General features: G+C 43.7%; 1 protein-coding gene across 2 annotated transcripts in view; it reads left to right on the forward strand.

Annotated features, from left to right (window-relative positions):
* The first annotated feature begins 1,380 nt into the window (after positions 1 to 1,380).
* The window catches only part of DCBLD2 (discoidin, CUB and LCCL domain containing 2), a 44,544-nt gene continuing 29,680 nt past the window's right edge, over positions 1,381 to 16,244 (forward strand). The window contains exon 1 of one of the 2 annotated variants that reach the window (XM_038182498.2): positions 1,381 to 1,818. In XM_038182498.2, the coding sequence (XP_038038426.1) occupies positions 1,701 to 1,818 (118 nt within the window). In that variant the 5' untranslated portion in view covers positions 1,381 to 1,700. The remainder of the gene's footprint in view (positions 1,819 to 16,244) is intronic. The other variant, XM_027462655.3, reaches the window with a different exon arrangement.

Below are 16,244 nucleotides of genomic sequence, written 5' to 3' on the forward strand. Positions count from 1 at the left end.
AAACCACTTGTGGTGAGGGAGTGTGGCTCCAGGACAGACTACTCAGATGGATTAAGCAAATTCAGCCTCTGGCTGCTTTAGAAACTGTTTCAGGTTTTCACACCCCTTTTAAAAATCAAGCCTCTCAAGGATCCAGGTACTCTTTTCACAGGAACAAATAAAAACCTTTAGGACAGTCAAATCAGGTTAGGAAAATACCACACAGCCTTTACAACAGAAAATAACACAGGAGAAAACCTGTATCGTGTCCACCAGAGACCATTATTGATTTATGGGTAGGATGTTCAGATGCTCCTGTTAATGCATGGCACTATTAAGCCACAAATTATTCAAGGAGTGATTTTTCCAGTATACAAGTACTGCTAATGATTAGTGATGTTAGGAATGCAGTCTCTGTAGTGCAGAAAGGATGTTGTTGTAGTGATATAACTGCTTCACGTGACCTGTGGTATGAACCTCTGTGTCTAGTGAATGGAAGACAAAGGAACATATAAATGACTTTCAATTCATCTTCCGTTACGTGTCGTGGGATGTCTTGCTGATTATTACATCCTGCAGGCTGACTCAAAACAGCCTCATCTCAGATATTCTTCCATTGACTGCTTTCATTGGTATTTCTTCCTGTGTGGCTATAAAGGTATGAACAGGAGAAAAATACAGAACTTAATAATTGAATCAAGGCAGGCTAGATAGCGCCTTGCATGCCTCTCTGTGGAAAACCAAACCAAAACAAACCTTTCACAACCCTGAGCATTGCCTTGAACATCTTTTAATTTTCAGGACCTTGACAAGGAATGAAAATCTTAAAGCAACTGGTGAAAATAATTTATGAAGATGGGAAGAATGCTTGCTTTCTTAGGGCACCTTTTACAGTGGAACCACTGGAGCTGGCCACCACCATTGGCTTGCAACAAGCTTTTCGCAGCAGAAAGCAGGGACCACGGTGTCTGTGGGCCAGTCTTCAAAAGCTGTGAAGGTGTACCTGTGCTTAAGGACGATGGTAGTGCAGTGGTGATCCTCTGAGCCCACCAGTGGTTTGGGTGTTTTTTGGTGTTTTTATTATTTTTTTTTTCTGCCTTAAATATGCTTTCATGATTACCTAGGGCAACCAGTGCCAACTACTCTAAGTCCCTCCAAATGTGCTACTTTGCTTCCTGGGAAGACTTGAAAGTTATTATTAATTTTTAAGTGTTTAAGTTCACGGGTGAGTTTAGCTTGCTACACCAAGCCTCCCCGATCGCCCGCTGTAAGCGTTTAAAGGCAGGCGACAGACGAGCAGGGGCATGGCGAGGTCTGGAGGCTCCTCAGCCAATCTCCTGCCTGTGTGCAGCCGGGACCGTGCTTGTGAGCAGGGAGCGGCGACCACTTCATCCTCCCCCGCTCGCAACACTCGCGGCTCCGCGGCTTTTTAGCTTCCCCCGCTCCTCCGGGGGGGGGCAAAAAGATTAATCCGGAGCTACTCTCGGAGAAGTTGCGGCGGGGCCGGGCGGGGGCACGGCCAGAGCCTCGGGGCCCGCCGCGGGGGCCGTGCGGCAGGAAGCGGGGAGCCCGGAAGCGCTTGGGCCGGCCGCAGGGGGCGGGCGGCGGCGGCGGCGCTCGCTCGGCCGTCGGCGGCCGCGGGGCGCAGGGGCAGAGACGCGGCCCCGGCCCGGCCCGGCCCGCCCGGCCCTGCCCGCCATGCCCTCGGAGCAGCGGGGGGCATGGTGAGCCCGGGGCGGCCGCTCCCCGCGGGGACCCGGCAGGCGGCCTCGCTGCTCCGCCTCGGCTCCTTCCTCGTCCTCCTCCTCGTCCCGCTGCCGGGCGCCCAGGCGCAGCAAGGTGAGTGAGGGGCAGGCTGCCCCCGCCTGCGGGGCGCTGGGCCCCGGGGCTTCGCCCACCCCCGGGGGAGGCTGCGGGGAGGCGCTGCAAAGCCGCTTGTGCGCGCCCAGCGGGCTGCAGGAGGGAGCCCAGGGTGAGGGGGAGGAATGTGGGGTAGGGGGGGTTGCGCCTGGGCTTTTTTGTGCGGTTAGGTGGGTCGGAGAGGGCTCCCTCCGCGCGTGGAATCGGCTCCGCACAGGGCGGGATGTGGGCACGGCGTGGCAGGAGGTCAGAGGTGGCACGGGAACTGTCACCCATCGGCTGCTGGGGAGAAAGGGCTGGGAATGAGCGTTTTGACGCCAAATTGAAACTTTAATTTCTGTGAATACCGGAGTTGAGAAAAGAAATGTTACAGTTTTCAGCCCGTCTTGCTTCTTGCACTGGTGTGGCTTCATTTTGGAAACTCAGCTCTGTTTTCACATAACTTTCTCTCCCTGCACATCTCAGAGGTGGAGATATATTTTGAGTGTTACAAGTGCTGCATTTAAAGGCACAAAGGGGATCGGAAACGTGTGCTGTGTACTGTTAATCACACGTTTTAACTAGATTCTTGAATGGGAAATGGTTAGAGAAGAGTGCGCAGAGCAGACTGGTCCATTGTCTCATCTTTTTATCTTACTTCAGCCTGTACACATATGAATCTAATACTAGAAAGCATTTGGCATACTTTTTGTTTTGTTTTGGTGCTGGAGGAAGTGAAGATCCATTTGTTTTTGAGAGGAAACTGGGCAGTTTGAACATTTTGCCTTTTCTGTGTGAGTCCAGCTGCAAGGCAAGGTGTTGGTTTATGCTGTTGGAGCATCATGTGCTCTTGGACACGTGCTGCAAATACTTGTGCTGACCTGACACTTGTCTGACCTTTTGGTGAGCAGACTGAGTTTGTTATTCCAGGAGAAAACTGAAATAACTGGGGTGGGAGGTGAGGCATAGTTTTCTTACAGATCAGTAAGTAGAATTGGCTCAGTGATACCGTGCAGCAAGAAGTGGGACTGCATGGACAGCAGGCGTTTAGGTACGCTGTTCACGCTACCTTTTTGTGCTCTGGGAAATGACTGATGAGCTCCTAACCTGAATTTCAATTTACAGTGTCCCATCCCTCTAGTTAATGCTTACAGTTGGCTCAGAAGTTTTGCTTTTGACAGGGAGGGGAACCTCTTTATTGACAAGCTTCATCGTATTTCATAACAAAGGGTTAGGGTCTCTGCTGTTGTTGAGTACAGTGCCCTTCATAAAGAGAAAATGTCGGAATTTCTAAGAAAATTCTGCTTGCGAGCACCTGTTTCCTTGTCAAAATATTTTCATTTAGCCAGTTTCAGAGGAGGTTGAGGAGTCCATATCATAGAATCATAGAATCATTCAGGTTGGAAAAGACTTGTAAGGTCATCTGGCCCAACCTTTAATCTAGCACTGCCAAGCCCGCCATTAAACCACGACACTAAGTTCTACATCTACATGTTTTCTGAAGGCCTCCGGGGATGGGGACTCAAGCACTTCCCTGGGCAGCCTGTTCAAATGCCTCACAACCCTTTCAGTAAAGAAATTTCTCCTAATATCCAATCTGAACCTCCCCTGGCATGACTTGAGGCCATTTCCTCTTGTCTTATCACTTGGTGATTAGGAAAAGAGACTGATCCCCACCTCACTGCAACCTCCTTGAAGTAATTACAGAGCAGGATCGTGTGTCTTCAAGTGCTGGCATAGTTCTAATTTGGTGAAGGAGTCCCGTATGGAAATGAAACTGTCTTTCTCATGAAGGGTCTGCATAAATCTAATTTACTGTATTAAATATGTGCATGGACTTCCAAGAGAATATTTTGATTGTCAAGGGAGGTACCCAAGGCTTAGGAAATCCCACAGAGTTGCATTTAAGCTCTTCTAGAAAAATGCAGTAAGTGATGTTATGGAGGAACCTAGCCTGACTCATTACTTCAGGGAGGCTGATCCTCTGTTAATAAGCAACTGTTCACTTTCTTTCTCACTGTTCAGCAGCTCTAAGCCTCGCATAGTGCATGGTATTTAGATCTTATTCTGAAGGCAGAATGTCTTGGTTTCTGACGTGCTTTTCTGGAGAGCACCTCACTAGCATCAGCTGATGTAAAAATATGTTTTTGGTCAATGTGAAACTTACTTCGAATGTTGGGTCAAGTGTTCTCCTCCTCCTCCCCTTCCAGCCTAGCTAGGGAATCAAAGCTAGGAATGAAAAAGTGCAGGTAATTTTGCAGTGAATAGGCTTTTCACATAGTAGCCTGCTGCGTTATCTTGCAGGATTAGAGTGGTGGGGTTTTATTTTTTTTTCAGTCTGTCACGCTGAAAATCATCCAGTAATCCAGCATTCTTTGGGACAGGGCTCTGAACAGTGTCTCGCTGTCTTGGAAAATAAGAGCATTTTGTGTGAGCTTTAATGTATTTGGAAACACTGGAAAAAGTGCCCCGCACTGCATGTGATACACACTCGTGCATTAAGGACCATCTAGGTGCCTGCTGTGCAAGTGACCTCTTGTGATTTCTGAAACAACATTGTGGTGGCTCTAGCTCCTGGTTGTAGAGAAATTGCTTTAAGCTCTTTTCTAGTACAATTTTACTTGTTTTTCATGTTTTATATTTTCAGTTGTTTTTCAGCTGTGAATGAAAGCAAGCCGGCACCATACAAGCTTCCTGCTCTTTGTAGGTTGCATTCTGAGAACTAGCGCTCTTTACAGATATTCAGCTATTGACATCAATCCAGCATGGCCTGTTCATTAGTTAAACTTGACTGGTTTTTGGGGGTGTAGAGAAACATAAAACAGCTATGAGAGAAATGGCTGCTTGCCTTTCATCCAAATTGAACTTAAGTAATGACTCGGTTATTCTGCAGGTACAAAGATTGTAGGGCACATGAACTTTGTTATCACGCACACAGTTTGGTAGTCATCCACTGGTGTTCCTAGCGAATATGGATTTGCATACAAAACTGGAGTAGGGCCTTAAGTTACAAATAAACTTTAGATGCTGAAGTTGATAGCTAAGTGATTTGAAGCAGATTTGTTTGCAAGTTTTTCTTTGAAAGACTAAACTTAGTATGCTTGTTTCTGAATGTGATTCACATGTTTTGCTCTACCAACCTGTAAGAATGTTATTTCATAATGGAGCCTCCTACAGGAAAGTGATTCATCACTAGCTTGAAAACTGTCTGCTTCAACGTAGCAAAGAGAAATTGTTTTGCAGTGTATAGTGCTGTGTTACTGTGATCTGAAACATGAAGAGAAAGAAGGAATGACTCTGTGCATTGAGCCTAGTGAAAGTTTTCCATGTCCGTGTGATTGAACTGCAGTATTCCTGGATCCACTGGCTGTTTCCCATACCTCGCTGGTGCCTCTCTGTCTGCCCTCCCCTTCTCTGCAGTGCTCCCGCTCTCACCTCTGCTTGCCCATCCAGCAGGCAGTAGATAACTGTGGCTTTTTCTGGGCTCAGCCCAGGGTTGGAAATAAATCTGTCCCATTTGGTGACTAAGAAAACCTTCCATTTGTGAACTTCGTGCCTGAAAGGATATAATAATGTCTTCCAGCAATAAATTTGGAAAGCAGGTGGCCTGGTTAGGGGTGAAGGAAGCAGACAAAGAGAAGGTGGCTGTAGACGCGTATCTATTAACTGGGCAAGATGGAAGGACAGGGAGACAGGCTGTAGCATCTCCAAGCCAAACATGTCTTGGAAGAGATTTCTTTCTGAAACAGGTGACTGGGGACGGCTCCAGCCACCAGCATAGCCCATTGCTGGTGTCTTCTTCCTGCTGCTTCTGCAGAAAGCTGGCATGTCAGTATGAAGCACTACTGCAAAACTGCCTGCCGTGTCAATAATTGTCATGTGCTGCCCCTCATAGGAGTGCCACTTTCTCCTCTTGCTGTATTTTGTTGAGTGCTGTCTCCTTGCTTTTCCTATCCATAGGCCTTGGCTGGGAGGGGAGGAGGAGGATTACAGACAAACTATAAGGGATTATTTTGATTTAAATGACCCCCAGCTCTTTGGATGAAAGATTTATTATCCTTCATATTAACATTAGAGTAAGTATTTTATGATGGAGAGGGCAGTGCTCTATTGAACTCCTTACTGCTTGTTAATAGGAGAGTTTCACTTAAGAATGCAGAGTGCTGTGGGGATGCAATAGGATGCTGACTCTGGAGAATTCAGGGGTTGGTGCTGTGTAAGCAGGAGTGCTGAGGCAAATCCCCTTCATCCTGGTGGCAAGACATACAGAAGAATTTTCAAGACCAGGCCATAAAGTTCTGCCAGGCTTGGCTGATGTGTCTACTGCTTCAGGTTTCCTGATGCTCTTTTCCTCTTCCCAGCATTGTAGCTTGGAGATAGATGTGGTGAGGAGTGCCCTAGAGAATTGTGTGGAGGAGTGCTGTTTCTGAGGGGGAGTGATCTGGTATTGGAACTATGAACCTAAATATGGTGATTTTTGTTGTTGTTCCTTTTGAAAACAAGAATCTCAGCAAAGTTATTTTTCCTGTTCTGGTTACTGAGCCTTATTTGAAGTGGTTAAGTGGGGCTGGTGGGCAGAAGGTAGATACATGTGTTCTGCAGCCCCGTGCTTCCTGGGAGGTTGCCTTGCAGTACTGATTCTGTTCAGCCCAGCTCATCTCCAGAGGCCTGCTGAGGTCATGCTAGCATTGCCTGCTGCTCTTTAAAGAATGCAGGAACCACCATTTTGTGTAAACACTCTTAGACTTCTCATACTCGATCCCAGAACGTGTCACATTTTGCTTTGGATTCAAGCAGCACGATGCACACGTGTGTGTGTGCATGCATGTGCATACACGACTTCAAAAATCAAGTCTCTGAGTTAGTGTTAAAAAGGTAATATTGTACATGTTCGTTCAGAAGCTTACATGTTGTTACCGTGTGCATCTTAAGCCAGTGATCTTCTGGCAGAGCAGTACAGACTTTAGGAAAACTGTTTTCCTGCTACTGAAAGGAGGCGGTAATATTCAGCTTTCAAGGTTTGGAGAAACTTTTTCTGATGTTACTTGCATAAGCAAAATAATTTGTCTCTTTTTCTGAAGTTCTGCCTTATACTTTTCACTCCAAGAAATGATGTGTTAGGTTTTTAATCTAATTACTGCTGTTCTGTATAGCTTCAGTCGTCAGCTAGTTAAGTGTTGCCTCGCATCCTTCGGTTTAGCTCATAATCATCAATACTAATGCAATCCTTTACTCATTGGAATTGCTGCTTAATGTATCAGCCACTGCTTCTATGTTGGTTTCTTTAATGTACTTCAAAAAGTTTTTAAATCCACTTGCATGTCACCTCCACCCCAGTAGCTGTGCACTACACTATGGGGAAGTACTCAGTGAATTTGTTTTATAGTCAAAGGGTTTTCCTCTCCTCCTGCAATTCCTAATACATGTAATTCCTTCCCTCAAACCATTGTCCAAGCACATAGATTTATTACAGAAGTGACACTGGGTGTGGGGGGGAAGCAGTAACGTTACCTAAAAAGGTTGCATTAAATTGGATCTGCGGCATTTTCAGTGCTGTTTCTTACAGAGTGGTGGGTTAATGCTTGTGAAACCTGTTCATTAATGTTATAACTGTGAAGGCGAAGATTGTTGGTAACTTTGTGTTACACTTTTCATTATTTGTGATAAAGGACTTGAGGTGGACTACTGATATTTTTTTGAGATTTTTTTGCTTTGTATTTGCATGCTTTTTGTGTAATTTGAGTTAAAAGCAACACTTTAATTTATGAGATTGATTTGACATTTGAACTACAAAACTATATTGGTTTTGCAAATGGCTTTTCTCTGAAGAATCCTTTGTGCAATGTTTGAGAAAGAAAACAAACCCAGCCCTTAGGTGAGGAAGAAACATTTAACCTAGGCTGTTTCTTTTTGGGCATTTGTGCTGTTCCCCTGCCTGAACACTTAGTTTCCCTAGGTGTGCCTTTGAAAGAGCAGTAAAAAGAAAACATTTCTTTATGATTGCTGAACTCTTCAGAAATTAATTTAAAGTGGACTTAGTTTATACCTATTTAACTACTGGTATCTCACTTTTGAAATATGTAGGGTCTTGGAATTGATCAATGGGCACTTGGTAGAGCTTCTGGGAGACCCTGACATTTGGATGCTTACTGCTGGCATTTCACACAAAATCTCTACTTTTATAATTGTCAGTTCTATTTTGGTTAGATGGATTCTTTTCTCAGTGCAGATACTGGAATAAAACTAATTAATCAGTCATTAGTTACTCCTCAGACTTTGGTGAGACTAATTGCACCCTGGAAATCAAGTGCCTGAGTGCTGATCTTTGACAGTAAGTGACAATTCATACTCTTAAATATTTCCTTGTGAGCTCTCAGTGAGTCTGTGATTTTAGTTGACATCTCTAGGTACAAAACAACTGACATACATTTAGAATAAAAGTATATAATATCATAGTGAGTGCATGAGTCACTAGAAGCACAGTATTTTTTGGCAGCTACGGGTAATTGCTTTAATAAGGATATTAAATAAAAGGATATTTAATAAAAATCCTTTTGAAGAAAAATGATTCCTTGAAACAGGATATGTGTAAAATGGGGGCTGAGTATCTGCCTGTCACATGTGCTCACTTTTAATTTTTGCTCACATGAAGAAGATATTTTGTCCAGTTTAATGGTCTGTGTGTAAGATAGGTGTTCTGCATTTTGACTCCTATATCCATCATTTTCTCAGATTTGACTGCTTAAGAATAAACCTCTGTTCTTAGCAATTTACTGAAAATACTACGTTTTAAGTTTTCAGCTGAATGAACTTCTGTTAACAGAAATCTCATGCATCTTGTTTTTTGAAGGGCGACAGAATCAGGGAAGTTCCAGTTCTGTACCATTGCTATGATAGTGTACATAGCTGTTGCATTAGTGAATGTTTTTGTGCAAGTCGAATAAAGTTTATGAACTTGGTTGTGTCATTCTTGGCAATTCTCGTATAGGATAATAAGGAATTGACCCATATGCTGTGATGTAGTTGTATTTTTAAAGAGTAAGTTAGAAAGATGTTTGATTTTCTTTCCCCCCAAGTGTTCAAAGCATTCTAGCTTCAGAAATAGTGAAAAATGATCTTTCTCAAGGTACCTTTAAATCAAGATCACCCGTATGGTAGACCAAGGGAAACCAGCTGATGTGATTTTTTTGGACTTCAGCAAGGCTTTTGACACGGTTTCCCATAGGATCCTACTGGACAAAATGTCCAGCATACAGCTAAATAAAAACATCATACGATGGGTGAGCAATTGGCTAACGGGCAGGGCCCAAAGGGTTATGGTGAATGGGGCTGCGTCAGGCTGGCGGGCGGTCACTAGTGGGGTCCCTCAAGGCTCCATTTTAGGGCCGGTACTTTTCAATATTTTTATAAACGATCTGGATGTAGGAATAGAAGGCATTTTGAGCAAGTTTGCTGATGACACCAAACTTGGAGGAGTTGTGGACTCGAATGAGGGTGGAAAGGCCTTGCAGAGGGATCTGGATAGGTTGGAGAGCTGGGCGATCGCCAACCGCATGAAGTTCAATAAGAGCAAGTGCCGGGTCCTGCACCTGGGACGGGGAAACCCTGGCTGCACGTACAGACTGGGCGATGAGACGCTGGAGAGCAGCCTAGAAGAGAGGGATCTGGGGGTCGTGGTAGACAGCAAGTTGAATATGAGCCGGCAGTGTGCCCTGGCAGCCAGGAGGGCCAACCGTGTCCTGGGGTGCATCAAGCACGGCATCGCTAGTAGGTCGAGGGAGGTGATTGTCCCGCTCTACTCTGCGCTGGTGCGGCCTCACCTCGAGTACTGTGTGCAGTTCTGGGCACCACAGTATAAAAAGGACATGAAACTGTTGGAGAGTGTCCAGAGGAGGGCTACGAAGATGGTGAAAGGCCTGGAGGGGAAGACGTACGAGGAACGGCTGAGGGCACTGGGCCTGTTCAGCCTGGAGAAGAGGAGGCTGAGGGGAGACCTCATCACAGTCTACAACTTCCTCGTAAGGGGGTGTCGAGAGGCAGGAGACCTTTTCTCCATTAACACCAGCGACAGGACCCGCGGGAATGGAGTTAAGCTGAGGCAGGGGAAGTTTAGGCTTGACATCAGGAGGGGGTTCTTCACAGAGAGAGTGGTTGCACACTGGAACAGGCTCCCCAGGGAAGTGGTCACTGCACCGAGCCTGACTGAATTTAAGAAGAGATTGGACTGTGCACTTAGTCACATGGTCTGAACTTGGGTAGACCTGTGCGCTGTCAAGAGTTGGACTTGATGATCCTTAAGGGTCCCTTCCAACTCAGGATATTCTATGATTCTATGATTCTATGAAATCTGAAAGCTTTCAGGAAAGTCAAACTTAATGTAGCATCCTAAATTTGATTTTGTTAGAATCATGACAACACAACTGTATGGAGCCATGTTATACAAGAAATCATATTTTAAAGGGCCCTCCTGGTCTTTAATACTGCAAATCCATTTTTCTGTAAAATGACCCATTACTTAGGGTCTGGGAGGTTCAAACTTGATACCTTTTTGTGTTTCTTTTTGACAAGTAAATTCTGGAGGGTTTTGTTTGTTTTCTTTTAAGAAATATGTCTTTCATGCTTTCTTTACTCTGGTTTGTCTTTCATTGGCAAGGCTGCATTACAACATCAGTTTTGTTAATTGCCACTAAAGAAAAAAAAAGACAAAATCAGATCTTTTCAGATTTTTTTTCTGTCCTGTGGATATCTTTGTTTTGTACATTTTTCATTGCTCAGTAAAAGTTGACAGTAAGTGTGTTTTAACATTCCTACACTCTTTATAATGTAAGAATTCAGTTCAGATCCAGCAAAATCATTGCAATAGTATCCATCAGAATGATAATCCTGCCAGCTACTGATCTTTGGGTCATTAGCATTGCTGAAAACGGATGTATTCTGCCTGCAGCCATGTGAATTCTTTTTTAACTTTTCTCCCTTACAGCAGTTCCTCTGCTAGAGCCATTTCTCTAAGCGGTATGCTGATTTTCTTGGTTCTGTACGTGAAGTGGTGTGGGAGATAGCTATTTGATGTATTTATGAGAAATATTGCTAGTGGTATAGAAAGGAACTGGAAAAGCTTGGTGTGCTTCCGTAAATTGTGGTGAGCAGGTAACTTGTCTCACAATTGAAAAAAGGTGTTGGTTTAAAAGCTTCACGGAGTAATGCTGTCAGTCATATTGTGCAGACACTGTCGATCTTGGTCTGATATTTAAACAAAGTTTTTAAATATTCCAGATTTGCAAGAGGTTAATTATTTTTATCCCTAAATGTCATTTTTTCCTTTTATTCAGTGATACATTTGTGGTTTTCCTAGACTTATATTTGGCAGTCCTAGGCCCTCTTGCCACCTGCTGTATTACTTAATGTTGCTTCACCACGTAGACAGAATCCTTTCAGGTCTCTAAACTTCTGTTTCTTGCAGTAGCAATAGTAGCTGCTGCAATGTCCAGTTGCAGCTTTTGAATTTGAGGGGGACAGAAATGCTGAACTATTCTGGCAGTTTTGTCACAGTTCTCATTACACGTCCTATCTTTGCATTGTTGGTTTTATGCTGAGGTGGAACTAAAGTGTCATGCTAATTAGATTTGGGTTGTATAGCTGCCTGCATGTAAATGTTTATTTATTATTATTATTTTGCATAGACAACCCACAGGAATAGGGCAGGTTAAAGATTCTCAGTATCTTCAGTGGAAAGGAGGTGGGTTAGGAAAGCAGTAGAAACATGAATGACAGTGGTGCAGTTTCACTTGGTTACTTCTCAGAGCTCAGAGGCCGTGACTCTGAAAGAATAACTGGCTGCAGTGATCCAGCCAGTTTCTGTGTGTGAAACGTGTTGTGCACTTCATTTGCCAACAGCTCCACAATGGTTTTCATAGCTGGCAGCTGTTACGTTGTCAGCAGGACTGTAGCCTGATAAATCTTTATCTGGTTATTTTAACATTGCTCCAAAATGAGTAAGGTGTGGGGAAAACATTGTGTGTTAGAAGGAAGCCAGTGGCACTTAATTTTGTGAGTTTTATGAAACCCTGAACCAAATTATCTGTTAATTGCTATTTGTACGCTGTTGTTGGAAAATGGTATCACCAGGGTGGAAAGAAAGGTGCATTAAGTTTCATGCTTTTAAACACAGATGAAGTCCAGTGGTAATCAGATTTTTCTTTTCCTTGAGCAAATTTGGAAGTGGTAGATAAAGCATTTTCATTACTTTATATTTTCATTTTTAAAGAGCTGTTTTCTAGGCCTTCAGTTCTATAACACAAGGCGTCCTTTTCTTCCTGATGTGAAGCAAAGCTAAGGGGCAAGTTGGTGCAGCTGCTAGGTGCAAATAATTCCAACTTGTGATTTTTGTTTTTGTTTGTTTGTTCATTTTTGGTTTTTGAAAGAAGCATCTAGATGCTCCACTCTTTGTTCAAGTACCCAAGCCATCATCTTCCTTGCTGCAATCTTCTCTGGGGCCGTGGTAGCTAAAATTGATTTTTACCGGTTGCTGCTGGATTCTCACCCTCTCCTCCCTGTCCCTAGCTCCCATCCTCTCCATTGTGCAGGCTCCAGCAATTGTGAGACCCCCATTGGCCCATACCTTTGCCCTTACTCAGCAAAAGACAAATAGGGGTGTATCCAGAGTGTAAAACTGCTAGGGTACAGCAAGCACCAGCTGTTTGTAAAGGCCACCACGGTGTATGCCAATGTGGACCCACAGTGTAGGCTGTGTGATCTCATGTAGGGATTGGTAACAGAAGAGAGGAAAAGATGATTGTGGTATTAATTTAATGTGTGTGTTACCGGTATGATTGGAGAAGTTTCTGCTGCTTTGTTGAAATACATAAGGCTCGTGAAATTTCATTGGGTCCTGGCATGATGAGGCTTTTGAGGGCTTAAAAGGATCTGAAGCCTATTCTGACCTTGACTACTGCTTATTCTTGTCTGGTTTTGTGTGGCCGTCTCTGAGTTCTTTTTCATTTCATTCATCAGCTGTGCTTTGCTGTGTTGCACTTAGTGCACTGAAGCACAACGGTGCTTATTTTTATGAACGTGTTGGTGCAGATGCTAAGTAAATGATACATCTTGGGAAGCAGGCGGGCTGCGTGCGCCAGACAAAAGATGACACACATGAACTGTCCCTTTGATTCTGCATGGTAGTAGGTCTGGAGGGCTTCTGCAACATGCATCATTGAACACAAAGAGCTGTTACAGAGTGCTCATGTAAATCACATTTCCCCATGGCTAGCCTGCCTTCATAGGCTGTTTTTTCTCGGGTACTATTTAAGCAAATCATAACTGTCCATGGAGACTTGCATCGTTTCCCTGAGATCAGTAAGGAAAAGCTCTGCCACACAATCTTAGACAGTGGATCTTCCTTCTCTGCTCTTTTGAGGTAGTCGCTTTGGTTAGTACGTTGTAGCAGAGGAAGCAAATGTCTCACCTGCTCTGAGGAGGCAATAATTTAGGATAATTTGTTTTAAAATGTTACCATATTTTGGATGTTAAATTTAGCAAGGCTAAGTGTTATGCTTTTGTGTGAAACTCAGTGACTGAAAGCTAAGACTGCATTTCCAGAGACGGTGATTGAAAAGCTCCATGTATAGATAAAAATAATGAAGTGCTAAGAATCACGAGCCCAGTATGTGGCTAGTGTTGTAAATGAAAGCAGTAAAGTTTTCTTGTAATGTCATTTCAAATGTTGTGCTTTTGCTATAAGAGCAAGTATCTTCCTTCACCTCACTGCAGTACTGAGCTGAAAACATTTTGAAAGGCAAAATACTCTGCTTTACCTTCTGTCCTGTTTCCCTCTTTGTTACACCTCAGCCCATAATTTCATTACCATTTTAAGGCTGCCCCACAGCAAGTAAATCAATGGAAGCTGAGACAACGGGAACCCAGCCAGCCCTCCTTCCCTCGCTGAAAAGAAATGCTGTGCTGTGGCAATGGGTAGGGGTGCTGGTTCGTCTTCAGCCAGCTCAGTCCTTCAAACCAGTACACCACTGTGCACCACTTTTGTGAGCGATCTTTCCCGGGAAGGGATGGTTTCTGCATTTCTGGTTGACACTCAGTGGAGTTTAAAATGCCACCACATGCTGGCAGTGCTGGGGAAAAAAGCAGTTGCTGGTGTTTCCCTGCCCTTATACTGTCCCGTCCATCTGTCAGATAAATCACTGCTGCATTTGTGCTGTGAAATAAACAGCAGGATTGCTCTAGGTTAAACCTAACAGCTCTTTTTATCTCAAGTCCCTGTTTTGGTTTACCATATGGCTCCAGAAGTGTTTACCTCCAGCACTAGGAAGGGTGTGAGAACAAGTGGCCAAAAGCGAGGGACAGACAAGGCTTGCTTTTGTTCACAGCTGCGCTAATTTAAAGCACCTTCAGGTGTTACTGAGCTATGGCCCCACTTGTGGAGGTGTGGGGGAATTTTATGTCGTGAAACATCTGTAGCGGCATGAAGTGCTCCAAACAGTATGGTACTGAGGCAAATAAATAGTGTAAAGATGAAGGTGGACTGTGTGCTTGGTAGCTTGCTAAGAGCATTAATTCTGACAGAGGAGCAGGTTCCTGCCTGAAGAACATAATTCTGGGGATGTGTGTGGAAACAGCAAGGAGTTTGGATGACAGAAATAAAGGCATTTATAAATACCTTGAAAAGCTACTTAGAATTTGAGGTCTCTATGGCCTTCATTCTTCAGTGTTTCTTAATCATGGAACTGTTTTGCTGGTTGTGTGAACTTTCTTGTCTGCACTGAGAAAAACAAGAGGTAGATGCAGCATCTTTTAGTGATGCTGAAAAAGAGCACAGAAATACAGTGTACAGGAGCTAAACAGAAGAGGAGGGATTAGCGCACTGTATCAGAGAGAGCTCCACTGTATGTGGAGCTAAAATGAATGCTTTAAAGTGTATTTTTGCTTGTATGACTAATAGATTTGGTACTACCATTGCTTAATTAAGAAAGATAGAATTACATTCTGTAAGTAGACATAAATTTACAGAAAATCATGGCTTATGTGTGCAAAACATGCTCAGGAAGTCCACTGGTTAAATAGAGTCTGTTCAAGTGGCTGTGCCACGTGTTAAAATTGAGATCAGTGTTTTGATCTGCATCAGTTATGCTTTACAGACTTTAATCTTAAACTGTCTGATCTCTTTATTTTATCATTCTCTCTTCTCCAAGTAAGGAATCAGAAAGCATTCTCATGTTTTAAAGATTAATTTTTACCATGTTTGAAAGGCAGAAAGAAGATCAACAGTCTTAAACAGCAGCCTATCTCAGGGGGAAAAAGTTCTGACTTTTTCTTAGTAGTTGAAGTCAACGAATCTGTTTAATGGATATTACTAAAGGACTTAGCACCCACTCCTGCATGTGCAGTATCCTCTCATTTTATTAAATTTCACATTGTCTTCTTGTTCACTGCATTTTGCCATGTTTATGTTGGTTCAAGTTCTGTATTTTGCTGATGCAAAGATCTTGGATATGGGAAATTATGTTAAATCATCTGCATGATTGCATCAGACATCAGCATGCTATAGCCTGGGGGTCATGTGTAATCCATCAGGTTAATTCATCCAGACTGCGTTCGAAGGCGCCTCTGGAAGAGATGAATGGTTCTCCTGACGACATCAGTCTGCTCTCCTCTACCAGCTTCATAAGAGGCGCCCGTGTTTTTAAGACTTGCTGAAGAACTGGGGTTACTCACTTTGCTGTGAACCTGGTCCTCAGGGCACACGAAATTCATTGCACATGTGCAGACTTTCCAGCAAGTGTCAGGTGTAATGTGTACGTGCAAATGATTTGGTGAAGAGCTCGGTCAGTTCTGCTGCTACAGTGGGTCTGTTGTGTGATGGAGAGGGCAGAAAGAAGGCATAGGACTCATTCAGCTGTGTACTGGTAGCTGGTAACAGAAGCTGTCATCTCATTCAAGAGTAACTGATTTAGGACTTGACATCTGTCTCTGATGTGTACTCAGATGTTCCACTCTCATACACGCAGATTAACCGAAACAAAAGATTCTGTGGTAGTTAATTAATGGCTTCCAAATGAATGAAGTAGCTAATGCTACTGTACATTGTGCAGAGAATTGTGCTTTCTCTTTTTCTTGGGGAAACTGCTGAGTATTGCAGATTGTTCCCCTGATAAAAGATGTATACATCTCTGGGGATGATCCGTGGTGTTTATACAACTCGAGCAGAAATGATGAAGCACCATTCATATAGAAAGCCTCAAGAACTATCCTTTTAGAACCAATAAAATAAAGTGAGGCTTCATTGTTCTGTGGGTTTCACTGCAAGTAGACTTTTAGAAATTCCCAAATAGCTCCTGAGTGATGGTTCTGCCCTTGGCAGACTGTAAGTGCGTGCCAGACACACGGTGATAATCTTTAACTTCTTCAGGCATGAAGTC

The sequence above is a fragment of the Anas platyrhynchos genome, chromosome 1, assembly GCF_047663525.1.
Source record: "Anas platyrhynchos isolate ZD024472 breed Pekin duck chromosome 1, IASCAAS_PekinDuck_T2T, whole genome shotgun sequence".
In the NCBI taxonomy this organism is placed as follows: domain Eukaryota; kingdom Metazoa; phylum Chordata; class Aves; order Anseriformes; family Anatidae; genus Anas; species Anas platyrhynchos.